This window comes from Pituophis catenifer, unplaced genomic scaffold, assembly GCF_029215685.1.
Source record: "Pituophis catenifer annectens isolate HBS135680 unplaced genomic scaffold, rPitCat1.0.hap2 SCAF_7, whole genome shotgun sequence".
Taxonomy (NCBI): domain Eukaryota; kingdom Metazoa; phylum Chordata; class Lepidosauria; order Squamata; family Colubridae; genus Pituophis; species Pituophis catenifer.
The window spans coordinates 4639682-4667545 of NW_027256887.1; the positions used below are offsets into that span (position 1 = coordinate 4639682).

The following is a 27864-nucleotide window of genomic DNA, read 5'->3' on the forward strand; positions in this document are numbered from 1 at the left end:
TTTTAAGTTTTTCCCTCTGTATTTTTTTAACTCTCAAGATACAGTTTTAAAATTCGGAAATCAAGAAGCTTCACAAAAATAATAATAATAATTATCAAGCACAGATGTATATTGATTTTGTGAATCTTTCTTTTCTCTTTTGCAAAATGTCACTAAAACAAAGGAGTTCGCCGTTATTAAAAAAATGCCTGCAAGTGATTACTGATGCAGCAGAGATCCATGGCTATTTTAAAAGTCCCTTTATATTGTGATCGAGGATAAAATGAATCAAGTTTCAAATATTCTTAAACTTTAACTATATGTATATAAATCGGACCCAGGTCTATTGCTCGTTTTCACTTCAATTGTTAACTGCATTGTGCAAAGGTGACAATGGCTTATTTTAAATCATCGGGATGCGCCAATGACAAAGCAACAACATGGCATAATATCAGACATTTATATTTGAAAGAAATGGATGATGAAGATCGCTTTAAGATCGCTCCATCCATTAGCTTGATACCGCTGCTGTTTTTCTTCTGTGAAACCTAAGAAGGAACAATCAATAATACAAATATAGTATTGATCATATAATATACAGCTGTTGGTTAATTAAATCCAAACCTCTATTTGTTTAAATATTTTAGCTTTTCTTCTTTTTCTTTTTTTCTTTTTTTTGGAACTAAAGTTCACTTAATTAAGGCCCGGGGATATTGCAAAGACTCGGTTTTCCATCAAGCATTCGGTCAGTTTCACAGGGGGGAAAAAAATGTGCTTTTCACACGACCACGGACGTCCCTTCGCTTTAAAAGTTGATCGCTTTGCCAAAGGAAGCTGCTAGGTTGGCTTCTCTGAAAGCTTCAGATACCGTCTGTGGGAGGGATACAGAAAAAAAAATGGAGATATGAATGGGGGGGAAGGTAAGAAAGGAAAACGATGCAACGATGCAGAACCTTCATCAATTATTATGAAGAACTTTCATAGAGAGCCGCTTGTGGTCTAAGAGCCGTGTTGGCTCAGTGGTTAGAATGCAGTATTGCAGGTTAACTCTGCCGACTGCCAACAGTTCGATCCGGACCAGTTTAGGGGTTGAACTCAACCTTCCATCCTTCCGAGGTCGGTAAAATGAGGAGCCAGATTGTTGGGAGCCATAGGCTGACTCTGTAAACCGCTTAGAGAGGGCTGTGAAGCGGTATATAAGTCTAAGTGCTAGTGGTGAGTTCTAGTCCCGCCTTAGGCATGAAAGCCAACTGGATGACTTTGGGCCAATCACCAGGAGACGGTGAGTTTTAGTCCCGCCTTAGGCATGAAAGCCAACTGGGTGACTTTGGGCCAGTCTCTCCCTCTCCCTCTCCTCCAGACCAACCCACTCCACCCCAAGGGGCTGTTGTTGTGGGGCAAACATGAGGAGGGAGACGTACTGGACTCGTTGATCGCTTTGAGTTATTCGTAGAAATAACGAAGGCAGGATCAAATAAATGAATCCCCATAATGCCAACATGGCTGACCAAGTCGTGGGAACTTACCGGATGGGCGTGGCAAACTCTGGCTACGTCCTCACATGATGCACCATATTCCATTGCCAGAGCGGCTTCGTTAACCATTTCACCGGCACCCTAGAGAAGGAATAATCACAGTGATGGATGAGAATGGCCCCCAGATTTTCCTGTACAGTCATGTCCCATTCTAGGGGGCAGTACTCTTCTCTGTTTCTTGGCCGAGGGAGCCAGCGTTGTCCGAAGACAATTCCCGTGGTCATGTGGCCAGCATATCTATATGCCAAAGGCGCATGGAACGCCGTTACTTTCCCACCAAAGTGGTACCTATTTATCTACTCTCATTTGCATGCTTTCGAACTGTTGGGTGTGCAGGAGCTGGAGCAAGGAACGGGAGCTCACCCCATCGTGTTGGTGCTAGGGTCTCAAACCTCAATTGTCAACTTTCCAGCTGACAAGCTCAGTGACTTTAAACGATGAGCCCTCGTCCTCCTTTCCCAGTGTAACTCTTAAAAAAAACCCCACAACGGTTGTGTGTATTCATGGCTTTTAAAAATAGCAGTGTCAGCGTCTCAGCGCTGACATAGAAAAGGGAGATAAAGCCTGAACTTTTGCCTGCTAAATCCCTCTGAAGCTCGGTCTCCTTGGAAATGAAGAGGGGGGGAACATTCCTGTGAACTGGCGAGAAAAGAAGTCAGGAGAGTGACTTGGAAGATAGCCAATGAGAAGCAGAGAATTGGGGAGCGGAAAGGGAGGGATTGGGGGGCAAAGGTCAGTCCTGACCGCACGAGCCATGATCCGGTTGCTGTACTCGAATAAAGAGAAAATTTCCTTAAAGATTGGCCGTTTGGAAATTCATTTATTTTGAGGTAGCATCGAAGTCTGACAAGCAGCCTGACAAAAATCACATGCACAACAACTACACAACTGCTTATATGCTGGAAAGAACTTTATAACAGTAGCCTTAAATGCAGGCAATTACCCTTCTACAAGACATCAGACGCTGCTGATATGTCAGTACCTGTTTCCTATTCTATAACTTTACTGCTAGAAGTAAAGTTACTCAACGCTGCGCAACATTACAATACGGGCGGATCCTTTGGCATACTCACGGCGCCTAGAATATGCGCTCCCAGCATCCGGTCTGTTGTTTTGTGACTTAAGATCTTCACCAGCCCATCTGTGTCAGCGTTAGTCTTGGCTCGGCTGTTAGCCGCAAAAGGGAATTTACCGATCTTGTATTCTGTTCCCTGAAAACAAGCCAACATTATAAATTCACGGAAGTTTTCCTTTGCTTTTAAGAGATACAGCCACTGACAAGTGGTGGGTTTCAAACATTTTTTTACTACCGGTTCTGTGGGCGTGGCTTGGTGGGCGTGGCATGGCATGGCTTGGTGGGCGTAGCAGAGGAAGGATACTGCAAAATCTCCATTCCCACCCCACTCTAAGGGAAGGATACTGTAAAATCTCCATTCCTTCCTGAACAACTGGGACTTGGGAGGCAGAGAATAGATGGGGGCGGGGCCAGTTTTTTACTACCGGTTCTCCGAACTACTCAAGCCTGCTTTACTTTCATTTTCGTTTTCAGCATAGCTTGATTAGCACAAGGGGAAAAAAAAATCTGCTCCAGCAATTTATCTCTTTTCAGCAAGCAGCAGAGAGCCCTGCACAAAACAGCTGAGAGTTGGGAAGCCGATCCAATTAACTTGTGCTAATTAGGTGTGCTGAAGCTGAAAGGAGCTGTTTTTTTCTTGCTGTTTGCTTTCAAGGAGGTAGCTGCTGGGAGGCAGAGGCCAAAGGGTGGGGGGCAGTGGGTGGGGGGGGGCTACATTCGGTGTATAAGACGCACCTAAATTTTCACCCCCTTTTAGGGGGGGAAAGGTGCGTCTTATACTCCGAAAAATACGGTACTTGTTCTGGTCCAGCTCCCCAACACAACATACCCTCTGAAGTTAAATCAAAGATTCCTTTATTAGGAGCGCCAGCAGCCCCGGCAAAAAGTTTCTCTCTCAACGCAGGCTAACAAGTTTGTCCGGCAGAGAGAGGAATAGTTGTCTGCCACATCTATTCATCTCCGCCCCCTGCCTTTTATCCCCAGAGCTAGGGTGGGGCTTCGCTAGCAGCGGAGGCTCTTCCATCCCAAGGACCGGCCCATAGATTTCCACTCCTCTCCTCTGCCTTCTGTGCATCCGCACGTCAGGCACTGGACCCAGCTGTTCCTCCTCTTCCTCATCAGCCACCTCCAGACCTGGGGGCTGTTGACTCTCCGTCTGAGGGCTGACGGATAACCCATGCTCCATCTCTGTCTCTGTCTCTCTGCCTGCTCCATTCCCTCTTCCTCCTAGGAGGTCTCAGGTTGCCTTGATGCTGGCCCTGACTCCCACCCTCCTCCTCCTCCTCTGATTCGGCTGCTGGGGGGGGCCGGCGGCCGACAAGCCACCATATTACATTATTAGTGGTGGCTAAGGCACTATATTGTATTTTAGGATTTAATGTTAAAAAAAGCCAACAACTGAAGCCCCTGATTTGATGCGCAGTTTTGGCAGCGCAATCTTCAGTGGCCGTCACTACTGCCTTAAAAATCCTTAGATATATACATGCGCACATAGATAATCCTTTAAATCAAGTAATGCCCAAAATTTGGCGCGGAACAGGGGAACTGGGCCGCACAAGCATGGTCACACACATGCAGCCCTTGTGTGAGTGGTGGGCCGGGGGTGCACAAGTGCAGGTCACTTGTGGATGTGGTGGACCGGCGCATATATGCACGACTTGCCCATCACGCGTGTGCAGAATTGCCCGCCGGCTTGTCACTCGAGCAAGTTGAGCTGTGGGCGCATGGACGAGCTCCAGCCAGCCACTCGCGCAGCCCAATTCCAAATAGGCCACAGCCTAGTAGCGGGCCACGGACCAGGGGTTGGGGACCCCTCTTTTAAATAGTTTGGAGCCGATTTAAATCAGAGCCACGATCGGACCGATTACCTTATGCCACCCATTTCTATAAAAGCATAGCTAATTTTACCTCTGTCCAAACTTTTTAATTGAGAAGACAAAGCTCCCCCTCTGCTGGTGTAATACGGGACAGTTCAGAATGCATGCCAGGTTTTCTCCTAAGCTCGAATTTCTCAGAATCATAGGGATAGAAGGGTCCTTGGAGGTCTTCTAGTCCAACCTCCTGCCATTCATTCATTCATTCATTCATTCATTCATTCGTTTATTGGTTCAATTTATATGCCACCCTTCTCCGGAGATTCAGGGCGGCTTACAATGCGTTAAGCAATAGGCTTCATACTTTTGTATATACCTGCTTAGTAGGGCTTTCGGCCCCCTCCTAAGCGGTGTTATTTTTTTATACAAAGTCAGCTTATTGCCCCCACAAACCGGGTCCTCATTTTACCTACCTCGAAAGGATGGAAGGCTGAGTCAACCTTGAGCCTGGTGAGATTTGAACTTGCAGTAATTGCAGGCAGCTGGCAGCTAAGTGCTATTTAACAGCACTTTAGTCCGCTGCTCCACCAAGGCTCCTGACAGATATATATAAATAATATATAAATTTAAATATTAAATTAAATTAAATTATATCACCCCAGGCAAATGGTCGTTCAACCTTTTCTTGAAAACCTCCTAACATCTCCATTTGTTCTTCTCTTTCTAAACGAACGCCCTGCCCAACCTCCGCCGCCAGCAGAATGAAACATGACGAGGCCCACCTCTTCCTTCAGCTGCTCTTCCGATTTGCCAACCCAGGAGACTTCCGGGTGTGTGTAGATGACCGACGGCACACAGTTGTAGTCGATGTGGACCGCGCCACCGGCCATTCCCTCGACGCATAAAATCCCTTCGTCTTCGGCTTTGTGAGCAAGCATGGGGCCAGCGACGACGTCCCCGATTGCATAAATGCTGTCAAGTTTTTTTAAAAAAAAAAAATTAGAGAAAGATAGTTTGGTCTATAGGGCAGTGATGGCTAACCTTCTTGCCATTGCGTGCCAAAAGCGGGTGGAGCACGAGGGGGGGGGGGGTTGCCCGTGCATGTGCCCACCCATAATTCTATGTGCCCTGCCCCCGTGTGCATGCACGTGATGGCACGGTGGGCCTGGTAGGCCCGTTTTTTGCTCTCCCCAGGCTCCAGAGCCTTTCTAGGAGTCTGGGGAGGGCGAAAACAGCCTTCCCCACTCTCCGGAGGCCGGAAACAGTCCATTTGCCGACTTCCGGTGGGCCCAGAAGGCCCGAAAATCAGCTGAGCTCGCGTGCCCACCGATATGGCTCCACGTGTCACCTGTGGCATGCGTGCCATAGGTTCACCATCACAGGTCCAGGGATTAAGGCACCATGCTAGAAAGCAGGTGGTGGTCAGTGGCGGGCTATAACCGATTCGGCTAGAACCAAAAATGTGAGCGCGCGGCATAGAAAAACCAGCGATTATATAGGAGGTGATAGTGCTAGGGTGGGTGGGCAGAGCCAATCGCTGGTGGGAACTACCGGTTCATCCGAACTAGTCCAAACCAGCAGCAGCCCACCACTGGAGATGGTGAGTTCTAGTCCCACCGTAGCGACGTGGGACAAAAGGGATGAAAGAGACTGGGTGACTTTGGGCCAATCACAAGGAGACTTTGACATCTAGTCCCGCCTTAGCGACGAAAGCTGGCTGGGTGACTTTGGGCCAATCGTAAGGAGACTTTGAGTTCTAGTCCCGCCTTAGTCACGAAAGCTGGCTGTGTGACTTTGGGCCAATCACAAGGAAATTTTGACATCTAATCCCGTCTTATTCATGACAGCTGGTTGAGTGACTTTGGGCCAATCACAAGGCGAATTTGAGATCTAGTCCCGCCTTAGTCATGAAAGCTGGCTGGATGACTTTGGGCCAATCATAAGGAGACTTTGAGTTCTAGTCCCGCCTTACGAAAGTCGGCTGGGAGATTTTGGGCCAATCACAAGGAGACGGTGAATTCTAGTCCTGCCTTATTAGGCATGAAAGCCAGCTGGGTGACTTTGGGCCAGTCTCTCACCCACCTCACAAGGTTGTTGTTGTTGTGGGGAAAATAGGAGAAGGAAGGTGTTTTGGATATATTCGCTGCTTTGAGTTATTTGTAAAAACAGTAAAGGCAGAATCCAAATAAATAAATAAAAATATTACTATGTATGTAAAGAGCAGGGTTACCTTTTGGCCTCAAATGGTTTTTGTAGAATGAATTAACAAAAGAGGGGAAAAAAATAGCCAGCGCTTTTAGACAAAGGTGACTTAAATTTGAACTCTTTTGTCTTCTCATTTAGAATTTAGACCCCAATCATTTTTTTTTAATCCAAAGGATGGGAAATAAAAACAACTGCTCCTGATTTGAACAACGCTTATCCGACTGAATTAGAACAAAGTTTGGTAAAATAGCGAGTTAAATCACGCTTAATACGGCAATCGTTCTTCATTTTGTTCAGGAGCTTCCGAGATAAACCACAATCCTAACCACTTGCAACTTACTTTGGAACTTTGGTTTGGAACCTGTTGTTGATGGGGATTCTTCCACGGTTATCTAGTTCGATTCCCACATGTTCCAGGCCAAGATTGTTGGTGAAAGGACGCCGACCGATACAGACCAGAAGGACATCACAAGTGATCACTTCTGTTTTGCCACCGGCTGCGGCTTCAATTCTAAGGAAAAAATGGTAAAATTCAGTACAGGTATGAACACAATCGAGCCCAAAATTTCTTTTTGCCAAGTGAGATGGTTGTTAAGTCAGTTTTGCCCCACCTTTCTGGGCACAGTTGTAAAAGTTTTTAAGAAGAGATTTGTCTGAAATTGTATAGGGTTTCCTGCCTAAGCAGGGGGTTGGACTAGAAGACCTCCAAGGTCCCTTCCAACTCTGCCATTCCATTCCATGTTGTTCTGTTCTGTTCCATTCTCTATTCTAAATTGTTCTGTTCTGTTCTGTTCTCTGTTTTATTCTATTCTAGATTCCTGATTCCTGATTCCTGATTCCTGATTCCTGATTCCTGATTCTATTCTATTCTATTCTATTCTATTCTATTCTATTCTATTCTATTCTATTCTATTCTATTCTATTCTATTTCTATTCTATTCTATTCCTGATTCTGTTCGGTTCCATTCCATGTTGTTTTGTTTTGTTCTGTTCTGTTCCGTTCTCTATTCTGTTCTGTTCTATTCCTATTCCTGATTCCGTTCTGTTCTTTTCTGTTCTATTCCTGATTCTGTTTCATTTCGTTCTGTTCCATTCCATGTTGTTCTGCTCTGTTCTGTTCTCTGTTCTATTCTATGCCTATTCCTGATTCCATTCTATTCTTTTCTATTCCTTTTTCTTTTCTGTTCTGTTCTATTCCTATTCCATTCCATGTTCTGTTCTGTTCTCTGTTCTGTTCTATTCCTATTCCTGATTCCGTTCTGTTCTGTTCTATTCCTGATTCTGTTTCATTCCGTTCCATTCCATTCCATGTTGTTCTGTTCTCTGTTCTATTCTATGCCTATTCCTGATTCCATTCTATTCTATTCTTTTCTGCTCTACTCTATTCCTAATTCCTGATTCTGTTCCGTTCCGTTCCATTCCATGTTGTTCTGTTCTGTTCTCTGTTCTATTCTATGCCTATTCCTAATTCCGTTTCTATTCTTTTCTGCTCTATTCTATTCCTAATTCCTGATTCTGTTCCGTTCTGTTCCATTCCATGTTGTTCTGTTCTCTCTTCTCTTCTATTCCTATCTCTATTCCTATTGGAATAGAGACACCAAGTCATGCCACGCCCACTAAGCCACACCTACAGAACCAGTAGTAAAAAATTTTGGAACCCACCACTGACCTGTATATCATATCGAACAAATTTATAATTTCCCAACTCTCTGAAAACATGCCATGTTTTCCAGTCTTAATACTAGAGGGATGAAGATGTTACGGGAGAAAACGCCTTAAAAGCTATCCAGGAGCCTGGATAGCTCTGCAGACTTAAAGCACTGTAATTTAACACCAGCTGTCTGCAATTAAAGTAAGTTCGAATCTCACCAGGCTCAAGGTTGACTCAGCCTTCCATCCTTTCTAAGGTAGGTAAAATGAGGACCCAGATTGTGGGGGCAATAAGCTGACTTTGTATAAATATACAAAAGTATGAAGGCTATTGCTTAACGCACTGTAAGCTGCCCTGAGTCTCCGGAGAAGGGCGGCATATAAATCAAATTAAAAAAAAAAAATCAGTTATTTGCCTATTGAATACTTACGCAACATCAATCTTTCCATCTGGTTTCTTGGTGGCGCCGGTTACTTTCGTGTTGAGTTTAAATTTAAGTCCTTGTTTCTGGAGAATGCGTTGGAAGTTCTTGGATATCTCCATATCGATGCCCAATCCACCGACGTGGCCCAAGAATTCCACCGCTGTCACATCGGCACCCAGACGCTGCCAAACTGAACCCTGGGATCAAAGAGGTTTTCAAAACAGCTTTACAAAAACAAGTGAACAAACTTCACGCCGAGCAAGCTCATATCCGTCATGAAATAAAGCATTCTTCCAACTTGAAATCCACACTCTTTTTACGTCGTGGGACAACGATCCACATGATGGAAGGGGACTAATTCATTAATTTTCTTTTCTTTTTTTTTTCCACCACCACCTAATGATAAAAATAATTTCCAAACTTTTATGCCAGACAAGTCAGCTGCCGACCAAGAGGACTTCTTGTAGAGCGTGCAAAGCGAAACATGCATGCAAAGTGCATTTACAAAGCATAAAGCATAGCACCAGCTTGGGTCTAGTGATTAAGGTTCTCGACTGGAAACTGGGTGACGGTGAGTTCCAGTCCTGCCTTAGGCATGGAAGACGGCTGGGTGACTTTGGGCCAATCACCAGGAGATGGTGAGTTCTAGTCTTCCCTTAGGCATGGAAGACAGCTGGGTGACTTTGGGTAAATCACCAGGAGACGGTGAGTTCTAGTCCCACCTTAGGCATAGTTGGCTGACTTTGGGCCAATCACCAGGAGATGGTGAGTTCTAGTCCCACCTTAGGCATAAAAGCTTTTTGGCTGACTTTGGGCCAATCACCAGGAGATGGTGAGTTCTAGTCCCGCCTTAGGTATGGAAGACAGCTGGGTGACTTTGGGTAAATCACCAGGAGATGGTGAATTCTAGTCCTTTCTTACGTATGAAAGAGGACTGGTTGACTTTGGGCCAATCACCAGGAGGCGGTGAATTCTAGCCCTGTCTTACGCATGAAAGTCAGCTGGTTCAGTTTCAGCCAATCACCAGGAGATGGTGAGTTCTAGTCCCGCCTTAGGCATGAAAGAGGACTGGTTGATTCTGGGCCAATCACCAGGAGACAGTGAGTTCTAGTCCCACGTTACGAATGAAAGCCAGCTGGGTTACTTTGGGCCAATCACCAGGAGATGGTGAGTTCTAGTCCCGCCTTAGGCATGAAAGACAGCTGGGTGACTTTGGGCCTGTCACTCTCTCTCAGCCCAACCATCTCACAGGGTGGTTGTTGTGTGGAAAATACGAGGAGGAAGATGCGTTGGATATGTTTGCCTTTTTTGCGTGGTTTATAAAAATAATAAAAGTGAGATATAAATAAATAAGCTCCACGGGCCTCTAGAAGCAGTTCAAACATTATGCACTCTTTACCATCAACTTCACACCAAACACAACCTAGATTACTATACTATTACTGCAGTGACTCAAGGCTAATTCCCTGCTTGATTCCTCCCCCCTCCCTTCCTGGCTGGGCATTTCCCAACATGGAGGAAGGAGATCTTCTTGAGTTGTTCACGACTTAAATTTGGGGCAAATTCAATTTTGGTAAGGCAAGTGATATATCTTGCTATTGGGTCATAGAGATCTTTGTAGATAATAAACTTGGAATTTATTCCCAAAGTCCGCTGGTAAACCGTACTGCAATTTTAAAATCAGCGTTATCCTGTAACAGTGGACAGGTCCCATCCAACTATCTAACCATTGCATTTCATTAGAGACACTGAAAAACACATTTTTTTTCCCCCAAGCCCGTTTCTCACCAGTTCTACACCAATCACTCCTGCACCAATGACCACCATTTTTTCAGGGACTTGTTTCAAAGACAGCGCGCCAGTGGACGATACGACGGTGTCTTCATCAATCTATAAATAAATTGAGAGAGAGAGAGAGAGAGAGAGAGAGAGAGAGAGAGAGAGAGAGAGAGAGAGAGGGAGAGAGAGAGAGAGAGAGAGAAATCTTCTTTACATGGACACAGCTTTCTCCAAGAAATTTAAATCTAAATTTACAGGGGCATCCAACCTCGGCAACTTTAAGACAGGTGGACTTCAACTCCCAGAATTCCCCAGCCATGTAGACTCTAAGTCTACATGGAGAGAAGTAAACAGTGGAGTGCCACAAATGTCCGTCTTAGGCCCAGTACTCTTCAATATGTTCATAAACGGCTTAGATGAGGGAATAGAAGGGGAACTCACCAAATTTGCAGATGATACTAAGATGGCAAGAATAGCTAACGCCCTAGAAGATAGGCTCAAGATCCAGATGGATCTTGACAGATGTGAACACTGGGCCCTATTTATTTATTTATTTATTTATTTATTTATTTATTTATTTATTTATTTATTTATTTATTTATTTATTTATTTATTTATTTATTTATTATTTATTTATTTATTTATTTATTTATTTATTTATTTATTTATTTATTTATTTATTATTTATTATATTTCTATACCGCCTTTCTCCCGTAGGACTCAAGGCGGTGTACAGTCAAGAAAAATATAGACACACAAACATCATAAAATTGCTAATTAAAATTATTACTTAGTTTGGTCAATTAAATAAAACCCAGAATAAGATAACATTTAAAAAAAATCATTCACATGTTCGTATGTTTAGCCCCGCCTGTTGGAACATCAGGGTCTTGAGGGCACGGCGGAAAGCACGGAGATCAGGGATATTCCGTATCTCCGGGGGCAGCAGTTCATTCCAAAGGGTTGGAGCCCCCACAGAGAAGGCCCTCCCCCTGGGAGTCGCCAGTCGACGTAATATTTAACAAAATGAAATTCAATGTAGAGAAAAGTAAAGACTTACACTTAGGTAAGAAAAACCAAAAGCACACATATAAACTGGGGGAAACCAGGCTTAAGAGCAGTGACTGTGAGAGGGATCTTGGAGTCTTAGTGGACAATCAGCTAAATATGAGCCAGCCAATGCAATCCTAAATTGCATTTTTTTTTTAAATTTGATTTATATGCCGCCCTTCTCCGGAGACTCAGGGCGGCTTACAATGCGTTAAGCAATAGCCTTCATCCTTTTGTATATTTATACAAAGTCAGCTTATTGCCCCCACAAACTGGGTCCTCATTTTACCTACCTTAGAAAGGATGGAAGGCTGAGTCAACCTTGAGCCTGGTGAGATTCGAACTTACAGTAATTGCAGACAGCTGGTGTTAATCACAATGCTATTAAGTCTGCTGAGCCACCAGGCCCTTCCCTCGCATTAACGGAGGGATACAATCAAGCTCGAGTGAGGTACTAATACCACTCTATAAAGCCTTAGTAAGACCACACCTAGAGTACTGCATCCGGTTTTGATCACACTATAAAAAAGATGTTGAGACTCTGGAAAGAGTGCAGAGAAGAGCAACAAAGATGATTAGGGGACTGGAGGCTAAAACATATGAAGAACGGTTGCAGGAACTGGGCATGGCTAGTCTAGTGAAGAGAAGGACCAGGGGAGACATGAGAGCAGTTTTCCAATCTCTGTCACAGAGAGGAGGAGGTAAAGCTATTTTCCAAAACCACCCGAAGGCCAGACAAGGAATAATGGATGGAAACTGACCAAGGAGAGATTCAACCTGGAAATAAGGAGAATTTTTCTGACAGTGAGAACAATCAACCGATGGAACAGAAGTTGCCTTCGGAAGTTGTGGGAGCTTCATCACTGGAAGCTTTCAAGAGGAGACTGGACTGCCATCTGTCAGAAATGGTATAGGGCCGTGATGGCGAACCTATGGCACGTGTGACACAGGTGGCACGCGGAGCCATATTAGTGGACACGTCAGCTCAGCTCTGGGGTGCATGCGCGCGCCGGCCAGTTGATTTTCGGGCCTTCTGGGCCCACCAGAAGTCGGGAAACAGGCTGTTTCCTGCCTCTGGAGGGCCTGGGGGCGGGGTGGGGAAGGCCCGTTTTTCTTTCTTACCTGGCTCCAGATCATCTCTGTGTATCTGGGAAGGGCGAAAACAGCCTTTCCCACTCCCTTGGAGGCCCTACGGAGGCTGAAAGGGCCCATTTCCCAACTCCCGGTGGGACAGGAAGTGACGTTTTTTCCTGTCCCCAGCCTCCAGAGACTCCTAGAGAGGCTCCTAGAGACTCCTAGAGAGGCTCCTAGAGACTCCTAGAGAGGCTCCTAGAGACTCCTAGAGAGGTTCTGGAGGCTGGGGACAGCAAAAAACGTCACTTCCTGTCCCACCGGGAGTTGGGAAATGGGCCCTTTCAGCCTCCGTAGGGCCTCCAAGGGAGTGGGAAAGGCTGTTTTTGCCCTTCCCAGATACACAGAGAGGATCTGGAACCAGGTAAGAAAGAAAAACGGGCCTACCAGGCCATCATGTGCCAGGAGCAGGGGGGGAGGGGGGAGGGGGTTGCGCACGCATGCGCGTGGGCACTTGCGCGCGCAACCCTCCCCCCCTCTCCTGGCACGCAATGGCAAAAAGGTTAGCCATCCCTGGTATAGGGTCTCCTGCTTGAGTGGGGGTTGGACTAGATGACCTATAAGGCCCCTTCCAACTCTGTTATTCTGTGTTACTCTGTGTTAGGGCTTAAAGTTACCAAATTTGGACAATTCCTCCACATAGTAATACCACATTTCTCTGAAAATAAGATCGGGTTTATTAATTTTTGCTCCAAAAGACAAATTAGGGCTTATTTTCTGGTTATTGTTATTTTATTTATTTTATTTTTGGATTTATATACCGCCCTACTCCCGAAGGACTCAGGGCTAGATCTTTTTGGGAAAATACGGTACTAAATACATCCATCTGGCTGACGATCTTAACTGAGGCTTATTTTTGGAGGTAGGGCTTATATTACGAGCATCCTGAAAAATCATGCAAGGGCTTATTTTCCGATTAGGGCTTATTTTCAGGGAAACAGGGTAATTTAAGAAAATATTTTCTCACCAATAATATTCCGAGTGAATATGACGTTAGCTAAATTTCGAAGTCAAGCCGTACCGTAATTCCTTGGAAAGGTGTTACTTCGGAACCTGTCGCTATAAGGATGTTCTTGGTATTGATAACCTGAGTACTGCCATCAGCTTTCGTTGCGGTGACCTGATTTTTGCCAGTTATTTTTCCAAAGCCAGGCACATGCGTTACCTTAAAGGAGGAAAGGAAAATCCTTTTTTTTAAAGAAGCAAAGAAACAATTAGCTATTGTCAACACCTTACTGTTTAAATAATAATGACCAATAGCAAAAGGCACCTTTGCTTGGAATAGTTTAGGTCCGTGACAGCGAACCTACGGCACGCGTGCCACAGGCGGCATGCGTAGCCATATCAGTGGGCATGTGAGCTGAGCTCCGGCACGCCAGCTGATTTTCGGGTCTTCTGGGCCTACCAAAAGTAGGGAAACAGGCTGTTTCCTGCCTCCAAAGGGTCTGGGTGATGTGGGGAAGGCCCGTTTTTTTTTTTTTCCTCACCTGGTTCCAGGCCCTCTCTAGGTGTCTGGGGAGGGCAAAAACAGCCTCCCCTCACCCACCCGGAGGTTCTCCGGAGGCCGAAAATGGCCCATTTAACAACTTCCGGTGGGACCGGAAGGCCCGTTTTTTGCTGTCCCCAGCTTCCAGGGCCTCTCTAGGAGTCTGGGGAGGGCGAAGACGGCCTTCCCCACCCCCCACCCCCCCGGAGGCCTTAAACGCCCCATTTGACAACTTCCGGTCCCACCAGAAGTTGTCAAAATGGGACGTTTTTGGCCTCCGGAGGACCTCTTGGGGTGGGGGGGGGGTAGGGAAGGCAGTTTTCGCCCTCCCCAGACTCCTAGAGAGGCCCTGGAGCCAGGTGAGAAAGAAAAACAGGCCTACCTGGCCATCATGTGCCAGGAGCAGGGGAGGGGGGGTCGCGCGCACATGCACGAGGGCGGGGCGCAGAATTATGGGTGTGGCCACACATGCACATGACCCCCCCACAACCCGCCCTCCTGGTGCGCGATGGCAAAACGGTTAGCCATCACTGGTTTAGGTCCTGTGACAAAACTGTTAATATTATTAAACAACATCTGCTTACCCAGGGAAGGACTCAATAGGTGGATAAAAAGGCCAAATCCAGTCTCAACATCTGGCTGACTGGGCAACCAACCATAATAGTAATAGTAATAGTAATAACAACAATAATCTGACAGCAACCCGTATCAACCATTAGCACCAGTCAATGGTATTTGTGACACATTTTTAAATGATCAGTTGACTGAGTTTCATGTTTAATGAATAAAAGGGATGATGAAGATGATGATAATAATAATAAATAATAATACTTGGTCGATACCTAGGATGCTGGCAGCAACCCGTATCAACCATCAGTGCCACTTAATAATATTTGTGATACATTTTTCAATGTTCAGTTGACTGAGCTTCATGTTTAATGAATAAAGTTTATAATAATAATAATAAAATTTGAAATACGTTACGGCAAAATGGCATTTCGGAGTCTCAAGGCTTTAAGAAAAGAATAACTATCCAGCTGTTTTTAGAAGTCAGATTAACTAAACCCCAACATGGCTACCTGAGCTAGCCATGTCTTCCTTACTGATTCTTGAAAATCAGAAAACAAATAAGGCTACAGGTAGTCCTCAACTTATGACCACAACTGAGCCCCAAATTCCTGTTGCTTAAGCAAGTTTTGCCCCACGGTTGTTAAGTGAATCACTGCAGTGATTAAATTAGTTACACACCTATTAAGTGAATCTGGCTTTCTAAGATGTTCTGTTAATAAAGAATTTGGAAGTCCCTTTTTCCTTTATTATTTATCCTCCCCCAGCAGACTAAAGAGGTGTAAAAAAGCTAATAGCTAGGGATAATGCAAATAAAAGCCGGTGTGTTTTTGTCAAAAGGGTACCTTATTTTGTTTAAACAAGTGAGCGATTCCTCCTGTTAAAGCCTTCACTGCACCACTCTTCTGTTCCATCATCTTCTCTAAATTCAACCGGAGACCTGTAACTGTTTAAACACAAATTATGAAGTTGGTTAGTCTTGGGCATCCCGCATTCTGAAAAGGAGTTTACCGAACAATTAAACATTGCAATCCAAACTTGGGAGGGAGGGTCAAGGAGGAAAAGACGGAAGGAAGGAAGGAAGGAAGGAAGGAAGGAAGGAAGGAAGGAAGGAAGGAAAGAAAGACAGGAAGGAAAGAAGGAAGGAAGGAAGGAAGGAAGGAAGGAAGGAAGGAAAGAAAGAAAGAAAGAAAGAAAGAAAGAAAGAAAGAAAGAAAGAAAGAAAGAAAGAAAGAAAGAAAGAAAGACAAGGAAGGAAAGAAGGAAGGAAGGAAGGAAGGAAAGAAAGAAAGAAAGAAAGAAAGAAAGAAAGAAAGAAAGAAAGAAAGACAGGAAGGAAGGAAGGAAGGAAAGACAGGAAGGAAAGACAGGAAGGAAAGAAAGACAGGAAGGAAGGAAGGAAGGAAGGAAGGAAGGAAGGAAGGAAGGAAGGAAGGAAGGAGACACAAGGCAGAAAAGACAAGGAAAGAGGGAGGGAAGGAAGAGAAGGAAGGAAAGATAGGAAGAAAAGGAAGGAAGGAAGGAAGGAAGGAAGGAAGGAAGGAAGGAAGGAAGGAAAGACAGGAAGGAAGGAAGGAAGGAAGGAAGGAAGGAAGGAAGGAAGGAAGGAAGGAAGGAAGGAAGAGGGAGGGAGGCCAAGGAAGAAAAGGAAGGAAGGAAGGAAGACAGGGAAGGAGAGACAAGGCAGAAAAGACAAGGAAGGAGGGAGGGAAGGATAGACAAGGAAGAAAAGGCAGGCAGGCAGGAAGCGAAATCACCCCCAATCTTGCTCAGGCGGACTCCTTCTCACAAAGGCAAGTGCATTGTGTGCGTTTGTCGCCTTGGGTTATTGGTAAAAATAATAAAGGCGGGATACAAACAAACAAACAAATGGAATATACTTAGCAGAATTGGAGTCATAGGAGTTGTCTGGCGTACTCACTTTCAATCCCTCTGCTAGCAAAGTCTTTGCCATGAGCCAAATGGTACAGGTGTGAATTGTTTAACAAGGCCTGTAATATAAAAGCAGTTTTCGATTAAATACACAATCTACTCCGTAAATGCCACATTTAAAAAATGGTGCATTTAAAATAACTACCCTTACCCAGTCAGGGAAAGTACTTAAAACCCTGATTATATGTTCACAGCTTCAAGGCAGCACTTTTATATTTAATATTTGAGGTGTTTTGTCTTATCTTAAGTAGTCACTCAGTCCACTTAACACTAGTCTTCCACACACACACACACAATGTATTTGGGACTGTAACATCAAGACGGCTGGCTAATACAACCACAGTGCAGCTCATAAAACAAAGACAGTTGGGCCTTTTGCAGGAAAGCAACGTTGCTAACTCTGTTTCCAGTCGGCATCTCTTGTTTGTTTCTGAACGTTGTGGGGCTTTGCCAAGTAAGGTCTTTGGCAGGGTGTCAAAGAAGAATAAAGGTTGGTGATTATCCCGAAAGGACTTCTTCCAAAGGACTTGTTTTCCAACTAATTGGGACTCAGCTGGAATGAATGTAATTCTCAACTGTTACAATAAAATAGGTTTGTTTGGGACTAATTATGTCTTGTAATGACTCAGTAAGCCCAGGTCACAACATCAATTCCCTTTTGCGACCTTCTGACAAGCAAAGTCAAATCCAAGGAAGCCGGATTCACTTAACAACCAAATGTGGCAAGAAGAGTCGTAAAATGGGACAAACACACTCAAGAAAGTTTCTTGTTTTAGCAACTTTGAGCTCAATTCTGGTCGTAAATAGCTACCTCTGTTCACTTCACAGTTTCTAAAAATACCCTTTTCAAATTTTGATGTTTGCTTCCAATATGATGGGAAAGACAAATCCCAAACCTACCTTAGAAGGGATGCATCCAACGTTCAAACATGTCCCACCCAGGGTTTCATTTTTCTCCACGCAGGCAGTCTAGGATTTAAAAGCAAGAGTTATTTTTTAATAACTGTTTAGTTTTGCTGCAGAAAATGCAGTCCTGGGTTTTTAGAAGGTATTGGAATATATTTCAATACATTTTTGAATATCGAAAAACATTTCCCTTCTAGCACTGATGAGGTTACCAAGTTTGGTAATGAAACGTCTGCAGGGGGAAAAAAATCAGATTCAGAGCATATCAAGGACCCCTTCGGAAAACTTAAAAGTTTTAAGTTGTGCAGTTTTTGCCCAACTTAAGTAACCACAGGGAGTTAAAACTAGATTAATGACCAAGGGTGATTGTAAAAAGAATATAATCTGCCCTGTTCTTTCTGAACAAGACTGCTTTCAAACATAATAATTTGAACAGAATTTTCATACAGAAACCCGGCATCAGCTTCTGAGAACGATCCTGTTACAATTTGTCCAGAAACCAACTCTGTGGTAAGACGGGTGGCTAATAAATTTGATTAATAAGTAAATTTTCCTTTCAAGATGCAACACAACAAAAACTGTACCTTAGTGGCAGAATTAGTTCCTCAGGCATTACTGAGGAACTAATTTTCAAAGAGAAAGAGTTGAGTCTAGCTAAGTTTGATTGTGGTTTGATTTATCTAGGACGGTGACGGCTAACCTTTTTGCCGTCGTGTGTCAAAAGTGGGGGGAGTGCGGGGGGTCGTGCACATGCGTGCCCGCATCCATAATTTAATGCGCCACGCACGCACGCCCCCCCCCCCACACTCCCCCTGCTTTTGGCATGCAATGGTACGGTGGGCCCGGTAGGCCCATTTTTCACCCTCCCCGGGCTCCAGAGGCTTTCTTGGAGTCTGGGGAGGGCGAAAACAGCCTTCCCCACCCCCCCCACCCCTACCAGAGGCCGGAAATGGCCCATTTCCTGACTTCCAGTGGGCCCGGAAGGCTAGAAAATCAGCTGGTGCGCTGGAGCTAAGGTAGGACAACGCTCGCACGCCCACAGATATGGCTCTATGTGCCACAGGTTCGCCATCACGAATCTAGGCCATTTTCTTGGGGAGAGAATGGGTTTGTCCTGCATTTTCTTCTGGCATGCTTTTTCCAATTTCCCATTCTAGTCCACAGCCTTCAAATTCCCTGGTGGTCTCCTGTCCTAATGCTCAAAGGCAATGGCAACCCTGGGAAACCATAATCATATTTAATTCTGACACCCCCAACGAAAGAAGACTCCGAGGCTTGAAGTTCCTCAAAGTTCCACTTTATTACAGATGTCATATTGGCACATCTGGGAAAACCCGAATCTGAAAGCTTCCAGGTTTTCCCCACCCAAAGGAAAGTTCAAGTCCCTGCTACATGTCCATCACGTGGTCCAATCAAAACACTGTCCCAACTGGAGATGCCTCACAGTCACACCCCTCCAGGTGCAGGGCAAGGTGTCCTTGACTCTCTGAGAAAGGAATGTTATTATGACTACATATCATCCTTGCTCCATACAATCCCCCCTCCCAGTTTCCCACAGCAGTAAAATGTGGCGGGCCTGAAGGCCCAATACCAAAGATGGCTTCCAGGCCTGACAACTGAGGGTGAATGAACATTGTTTAACTCTCAGTTTCTATTTCAAATTTCTTATAATCTGGGTGTCACTGAAGGTCCGTCATATTTAACCACCTCCTACAGCAGTTCGAATCCCTAGTGCTGCGTAATGGGTGAGCTCCCGTGACTTGTCCCGGCTTCTGCTAACCTAGCAGTTCGAAAGCAGGTAAAAAATGAAAGTAGAAAAACAGGGACCACTTTTGGTGGGAAGGGAACAGCGTTTCGTGCGCCTTTGGCATTGAGTCATGCCGGCCACATGACCACGGAGACATCTTCAGACAGCGCTGGCTCTTCAGCTTTGAAACAGAGATGAGCACCGCCCCCTAGAGTCGGGAACGACTAGCACATATGTGCAAGGGGAACCTTTACCTTTATCTGCACACAAGATGAGTAACCTTCCACTCTTTCGCTTGTTGGTAAGAACTTTGGCAAACTTTTCCAAACTATTGAGACATTACCTGGGGATCTTACCATGCTTGCTCACCTTAAAGCCAAGTTGGGCAGCTTTGATGGCAGCAACATACCCTCCGGGACCAGATCCGATGACGGTCACATCAGCATCAACTGACAAAAAGACCCAAACTTAATTTGAGAAGAACAATCACAGAGAATTTTTTTTTAAGTTAAATATTTAAAGATTGCCAAGAAAGATTGGCTCAGTGGCTAAGACACTGAGTTTGTTAATCAGAAAGGTCGGCAGTTCGGCGGTTCGAATCCCTAGTCCAGGCCTCCTGCGTGAGCAGGGGGCTGGACTAGATGACCTCCAAGCTCCCTTCCAACTCTGTTACTGTTACTATAGAAAGATATCTCCATTGCTACAGAATATATTGTTCGTTATTTTCACACAGTATACGGTAAACAAGTAAATAGCCACAGCTATATTCCACTGTACAGGTATTCCTCAACTTACGACAATTGAACCTAAAATTTATGTCGCTAAGCGAGACAGTTAAGTGAGTATTGCCCCGTTTTACGAATTTTGCCACAGTTGTTAAGTGAACTGTGGCGGTTGTTAATAACACGGTTGTTAAGTGAATCTGACTTCCCCGTTCGCTTTGCTTTGTCAGAATGTCGCAAAATGTGATCCCATGAGCCTGTCATAAATACGAGTCAGCTGCCGAGTGCCCAAATTTTGATCACGTCACCCTGGGGAATGCTGCAACGGTCCTAACTGTGAAAACAGCTATAAGTCTCATTTTTCGGTGCCGTTGTAACTTTGAATGGTCACTAAATGAATAATGGTTGTAAGTCGAGGACTACCTGTATGATAAACAATCCTCGGATCGGACTTCTTTGTTAACATATTGAGACGGCCAATTCCAAGGGCCTAGTGCAGGGGTATCAAACTCGAGGGCCGGATCAGGGTTGTGTTTGACCTCGGGGGCAGGGGTAGGATGCTGGGGGTTCGGGAGAACCTCTAGCTATGATTCTGTGCAGTTCGGAGAACCCCCAAATCCCACTCCTGGCTGGCCCCACCCGCTCTGCCCCTCCACTCCCAGGAGTCCCCACACAGCCTGTTTTGGATGCAGGTAAGTACAGGGTGCTCATGGAAGCTTGGGGAGGGCGAAAAATAGGCCTACTGGAAGTTCAGGAAGGCCAGAAACAACCTCCAGAGGGCACGGGGAGGGCAAAAACGCGCCGCCACCCCCGCCGTGGTGCAGGAGGCCAACTAGGCCACGCCCACCATGGCCACACCCACCCAGCAACCGGGCAGAGAACCCCTTGCTAAAATTTTTGGAGCTCACCCCTGCTTGGGGGGGGGGGCAGGTTGGCACAACCAGGGGGGGCATGGCCAGCTCACACGTCACTCGTCGATGCTCTGTTTTCGGCTTTCCCGAGCTCTGTTTTTGCTGGCAGAGGGCTGCAGGAGGCCAGGCCGTCGCAGCCAAAAATGGAGCCCCGGGTGGGCCACACATGACCCTCCCTAGCTCCATTTTTGCTGGCAGAGGTACTGTGGGCCGGTTCTTCGCAGTCCCGCGGGCCAGATCTAAGCACCCCGCAGACCACAGGCCTTGAGTTTGACACCCGTGGTCTAGTGGCTTTACTAAAGTGTTTTGCTACGTAATCATCAGAATATGTACCGTGTTTCCCCGAAAATAAGCCCTCCCCAGATAAACCCTGTCCCAAAAATAATCCCTGCCCCGAAAATAATCCCTTCCCAAAAATATTTAAACACATGAGCAGCCGGTTCCTGCCATTTCCGCTGCTTAGGGTTAGGGAGACAGAGCTGGAAATCCGATACAACGGCAAGAGAATTCCCGTCTTGCTCCAGACCCCCCAAAATAATAAGACCTCCTTGAAAATAAGGCCAAGCGCTTATTTCGGGGTTCAAAAAAAAATATAAGACAGGTCTTATTTTCAGGGAAACACGGTAATATAAATGCACAAATGCCAGATGCAGTGTCGGGTACAACTCAAAAGAGCTGGATGAGCATTTAATAAATAAATAAAACAGTAATGCAGTTAAACCCCATCCTGGAAGGAGCGGTGGATTTTTACGAAGAAAGAAACCCTATTTTTCCATGCATTTCAAAGCTAGGTAATATTTACCTTGATCGGCGTAAGTTCTCACAGGCGCTGCTGAAATGCTTTGTAAGCCATGCTGGATCCGGCTAAAATGGCCCCTCTAATTTGAGGAAAAGAAAAAAAAAGAGGAAAGAATAAGTTTCTAGAATCAGGCCTAACAGAATGATCCGTCACTCATTTTACTCTAATTATTCTAATTACAATCTAATTACTTATCTTTCAATTTAGTTTAGAACAACAAAACATAAGGACAAGTTTTTTCCGAATGTCATCACTCTCAATGATGAAATTCAAATTTTTTTACTACCGGTTCTGTGGGTGTGGCTTGGTGGGCGTGGTGTAGCTTGGTGGGCGTGGCAGGGGAAGGATACTGCAATATCCCCATTCCCTCCCCACTCCTGGGGGAAGGATATTGCAAAATCTCTATTGCCACCCCACTCTGGGGCCAGCCAGAGGTGGTATTTGCCGGTTCTCCGAACTACTCAAAATTTCCGCTTACCGGTTCTCCAGAACCTGTCAGAACCTGCTGGATTTCACTCGATCACTCTGCTAAACAACTAATTCCCACAACACTGTCAAATTAACTACTAAGACTATATTACTATTTTTCTTCTCATCCTTATGGCTATATCCGTGTTGCTTGTATCTTTATAACTGATATTGTTTTTATTGTTTCCTAGTATGATTTGATTGCTTATTAGTATCCTATGACTATCATTAAATGTTGTATCTTATGATTCTTGACGAATATATTTTATTTTTTTTCTTTATGTACACTGAGAGCATATGCACCAAAGACAAATTCCATGTGTGTCCAATCACGCTTGGCCAATAAAAGAATTCTATTCGATTCGATTCTACCTTTATTCTTTGCAACTCTTAAATAGGAAAAAAAAAAATCTTCAATGTTTGTCTTCCTTGGCATCTAAATTCCCTCAGAAAGGATGACATATCCATACGATGCATTGGGCAAAAACTCAACCCTTACTCTTGTTTTCTGTATCCTAAATAGCATTTCTGTTTATTACACTCCGCTAAGACAAAAGTTTGAAAATAAAAGCTGAGGTGATTAGCCAGTCTTAAGCCTGCTCCCAACTACCGATTGCAAATAACAAAGTGTATTATGTGCCAATAAGCTTATAAACCAATACTTCCTTACAAACCTTGACGTTTGGTCCTTGCAATTAATCTCAAGGACACATTCAAATCTGTTTATACAGCAGAAAAATATTATCAAAAAGGCTATTGTGGCTGATTATTTCCAACTATCTCAAACCTCAGAGAGGCAAATAAGATTCCTACAGAAGTCCAGCTTAGTTTTATCACATTATGAAACAATATATTGTACTGAACAATACCGGATAGTTTACATTTTAAAAAAAAACAATTGAGAACAATCCAATTCTCATCGTTTTTCTCCAGGAAAGCCAAAAATTCCAATTACTTTAATTCTCAACAAGGAAGCAATTGATGATCAAGAAATGCAGGGTAGACCAAAAATCAAGCCCCCTAAGCCACATCATTTATTGCATAAATTACATTAAATGTTCAACTTGATTGCCAGTTCTTTATTTCTTTGACATATGATCTTAGAATGTCCCTAACATAGTAACGTTTCCCCCAAAATATATTGCGATTGGTGTATGAGGCCTGACTTTTGGTACATCTTATAAAACTCTATAAAAGTGACACTCGGCTGATTTTATTGATCAGCCAAGTTTTTATTGATCAATATTGATATTGTTTCCTGATTGCTTATTTGTTCCCTATGACTATCATTAAGTGTTGTACCTTATGATTCTTGATGAACGTATCTTTTCTTTTATGTACACTGAGAGCGTATGCACCAAAGACAAATTCCTTGTGTGTCCAATCACACTTGGCCAATAAAAATTCTATATTCTATTCTATTCTATTCTATTCTATTCTATTCTATTCTATTCTATTCTATTCTATTCTATTCCATTCCATTCCATTCCATTCCATTCCATTCCATTCCATTCCAATTTTATTTTGATTTATACAGAATAAAGGACTGCCAAACTAAAATATGAAAGGATATATTATCTCTCTCCCTCTCTTTCTCTCCCTTTCTTTCTTTCTTTCTCTCCCTCTCTCTCCCTTTCTCTCTCTCCCCCCTTCTCCCTCCCCCTCCCTCCCTCCCTCTCCATGGGATACCCATAAAAGTTTCAGGCCCGGTTCTGTGGGCATGGCTGGGGGGAGGAGGTTGCAGAAAAAGTGCTTTTAGAAGCCTCTGATGATCAGGCAACTCAGCTGGGATCGCCAGAGGCTTTTAAAGGCATTTTTTTTCCCCCACAGCCTCTTCGGCCGAAGAGGTTGTAGAAAAAATGCTTTTAAAAGCCTCTGACGATCCCAGCTAAGCCGCACGATCATCAGAGGATTTTTTTTTTTACTTTTAAAAGTGTTTTTTCGGCCGAAGAGGTTGTAGAAAAAATGCTTTTAAAAGTTAAAAAAAAACAGCCTCTGATGATCGCGCGGCTCAGCTGGGCATGTGGGGGGGGGGTTGAGCGCAGGGATTTTTGCTACCGGTTCTCCGAACCACCCACCACCATCGCTACCGGATCGAGCGATCCGGTCCGAACCGGGAGCATTTCACTCCTGGTTTGAGGGATTTTGCTTTAACTGTTGTATTGCTCCACGCACAAGAAGAGTCCTGCTAGAATTTGCTACAACCACACAAAACTTTTGTGAAAGAACAAAACCCTTGAGATGTTAGACCAAAACTTTCGTCATCCTCAGCCACCAGGGAGGACCTCTGACCTATACACCCACAAAATCACCCAGGTCTGCTACCAATTCAAATAATTTATAAAATAATGGAGTTGGAAGGGAACTTGGAGGTCTTCGAATCCAATACTCTACTCAAGTAGGAGACTCTATGCCATTTGAGACAAGTGGCTGTCCAATCTCTTCTTAAAAAACTTCCAGTGTTGGAGCATTCATAACTTCTGGAGGCAAGATGTTCCATTGGTTAATTGTTCTGCCAGGAAATTTCTCCTTAGTTCTGAATTGGATCTCTCTTTGATGAGTTTCCATCCATTATTTCTTCTCCTGCCCTCAGGTGCTTTGGAGAATGGCTTGACTCCCTCTTCTTCATGGCAGCTCCTCAAATATTGGAAGACTGCTATGATGTTTCCCCCAGGCCTTCTCTTCATTAGACAAGACATAGGACCTGGTTGTCTACGGGACCGCCTACTACCACCAATAGCCTCCCACCGGCCAGTACGCTCTCATAGAGAGGGACTCCTCCGGGTGCCGTCAGCCAAGCAGTGTCGACTGGCGGCCCCTAGGGGGAGATCCTTCTCTGTGGGGGCACCTACCGTCTGGAATGAGCTCCCCCCGGAGATACGGAGGATCCCGGATCTGCGAACCTTCCGCCGCGCTGTGAAGACCTTTTTATTCCACCAGGCGGGCTTGGCCTAATCTTTTCCCTCTTTTTAATATGTAAATTTTAATCTGCTTTTAAATTATTGGGGTGTTTTAATCTGTCTGGGCCAAAATGATTTAATTCGATTTTATCTGGTTTTTAAATTTTTGTATCTATGTATTTTTTTGTTTGGCTGTTCACCGCCCTGAGTCCTTCAGGAGTAGGGCGGTATACAAATCAAATAAACAAACAATAAAACATACCCAAATACTCTTCCTATTTTAAAGTCTAGGAAATAAAGCCTCGTTCAGTTGTTTAGTAACTGCAGTAAGATTCAGCCAGCTGGGCCAGCAATGAGCAGGATTGCTGGGGATCCTTGCCTACCTAAAATATGCAAAAGGCAACAAGAGTGCTTCTTCTTGCCAACTCCTTAGAGTAGGGATCAGGAGTGAAATCCAGCAGGTTCTGACGAACCGGTAGCGGAAATTTTGAATAGTTTGAAGAAGCGGCAAATGCCACCTCTGGCTGGCCCCCCGAGTGAGGTGGGAATGGAGATTTTGCAATATTCTTCCCCCAGGAGTGGGAAGGGAATGGGGATTTTGCAGTATCCTTCCCCTGCCACGCCCACCAAGCCACGCCCACAGAACCGGTGGGGGGGGGGAAATTGGATTTCACCCCTGCGTCCAACTCTTTGTTATTTTGCTTTTGGCCTAGGAAAAGGAGCTTGGATAGAGCGTCAATTGTTTTTGCAGAAATTATCTAAATATAATTTAGCTCTACCACAGCTCTTTCAGCTCTATTCTGATCGACTGATTGATTGATTGATCGATTGATTGATCAATCAGTGGAATGCCTTGCCTCCAGAAGTTATGGGTCCTCCATCCCTGGAGGCTTTTAAGAAAAGACAGGACAACCATTTGTTGGGAACGGTATAAGGTCCCCTTCTTGAGCCGAGGGTTTGACTAGAAGACCTCCAAGGTCCCTTCCACTTCTATTCTGATTGATTGCTTGATTAATCAGCGAAACCGTTTGCCTCCAGAAGTTGTGGCTGCTCCATCCCTGGAGGCTTTTAAGAAGAGACTGGACAACTATTTCTTGGGAATGGTATATAAGGCCTCCTGCCTGAATAGAAGGCTGGACTAGAAGACCTCCAAGGTCCCTTCCAGCTTTATTCTGATTGATCGATCAGCGGAACCGGTTGCCTCCAGACGTTGTGGCTGCTCCATTCCTGGAGGCTTTTAAGAAGAAGAGACTGGACAGTCCTTTATCTGAAATGGTCTAGGGCAGGGGTCTCCAACCTTGGCACGTTTAAGCCTGGAGGACTTCAACTCCCAGAATTCAAAGCAAAGCTGGCTGGGGAATTCTGGGAGTTGAAGTCCTCCAGGCTTAAATTTGCCAAGCTTGGAGACTCCTGGTCTAGGGTCTCCTTCTTGAGAAGAGGGCTGGACTAGAAGACCTCCAAGGTCCCTCCCAGCTGGCTGGGGAATTCTGGGACTGGAAGTCCTCCAGGCTTAAAGTTGCCAAGGTTGGAGACCCCTAGTCTAGGGTCCCCTTCTTGAGAAGAGGGCTGGACTAGAAGACCTCCAAGGTCCCCCCCCCAGCTCTGTTATTCCTCTGCCATACTGGCTGGGGAATTCTGGGAGTGGAAGTCCTCCAGGCTTAAAGTTGCCAAGGTTGGAGACCCCTAGTCTAGGGTCCCCTTTTCGAGCAGAGGGTTGGACTAGAAGACCTCCAAGGTCCCTCCCAGCTGTGTTATTCCTCGGCCATGCTGGCTGGGGAATTCTGGGAGTTGAAGTCCTCCAGGCTTAAAATTACCAAGGTTGGAGACTCCTGGTCTAGGGTCTCCTTCTTGAGAAGAGGGTTGGACTAGAAGACCTCCAAGGTCCCCACCCTCCCAGCTGTGTTATTCCTCTGCCATGCTGGCTGGCTGGCTGGCTGGGGACTTCTGAAAGTGGAAGCCCACCAGTCTTTTAGGCCACTAAGACAGGAGAGCCCTGTAGTGTCCTCCAGGCACCCACCCACCCCGTGTTGCCCCCCACCCTCTGCAAGAAGCAACCCCCCCACCCACCCACCCCCAGCAACCCAGCCTGCCTTTCTCATTTTATCTGCACACGTGTCCCTTTGCAAGCATCGTCTGAACCCCCAACCCGAGCAAACAGCCCCCCCCAATGTCTGGATGAGGCCGCTCTGCAAAGGGCTCCAAGGCTTCAGCAGGGACTTTGCAGAGCCCCCCCCCCTCGCCCCCCTCCCACGCGTGTCCGGGGGCCCCGAGGGGACGGGAGTGCAGGCCGAGGGTCCCCCGCGGGCGCTACCTGGGCGAGGGCGCAGCAGACGCGGCTCCAGCTCTGCATGGCGGCGGCGGCTCCTTCGCGCTCCGCGACACCTCCGCCCCCCCCCCCCACTCGGCAGTGGCGGCAGCGGCTCCAAGGACGCCCCGGAGGACTCGCGCAGGCGCGGCAGAGGGAGGGGGCGTGGCCGGCCTCAGACCGGAAGGAGGAAGTGAGGGTGGGTGGGGCTTCTCTTTTCTCCTCCAACCCCGCCTCCTCCTCCTTCCCTCCCTCCCCTCCCTTTCTTTTCTTCTTTCTTTCTTTTCTTCCTTTTCTCCTCCTTCCTTCCCTTTCCTTTTTCTCCTTCCTTCCTTTCTTTCTTCCTTCCTTCCCTTCCTTCCCTCCCTTCCTTTCTTTTCTTCTTTCTTTCTTTTCTTTGTCCTCCTTCCTTCCTTTTATCTTTCTTTTCTTCTTTCTTTCCTCCCTCCTGCTTTCCTTTTTTCTTTCTTTTCTTCTT

The 27864-nt window shown here is 45.4% G+C and overlaps 1 protein-coding gene across 1 annotated transcript; it reads right to left on the reverse strand.

Annotated features, from left to right (window-relative positions):
* DLD (dihydrolipoamide dehydrogenase) lies at nucleotides 1–27522 on the reverse strand. The gene is made up of 14 exons (XM_070946820.1): nucleotides 27393–27522; nucleotides 21717–21792; nucleotides 19651–19730; nucleotides 17529–17597; nucleotides 16618–16687; nucleotides 15542–15642; nucleotides 13665–13808; nucleotides 10472–10573; nucleotides 8690–8880; nucleotides 6949–7119; nucleotides 5186–5375; nucleotides 2588–2725; nucleotides 1506–1595; nucleotides 1–850 (listed from the first exon to the last, which is right to left on the reverse strand). Exons 1-14 carry the CDS (start codon nucleotides 27429–27431, stop codon nucleotides 785–787), a joined length of 1527 nt encoding a protein of 508 aa, XP_070802921.1. The 5' UTR covers nucleotides 27432–27522; the 3' UTR covers nucleotides 1–784.
* Nucleotides 27523–27864: the final 342 nt, after the last annotated feature.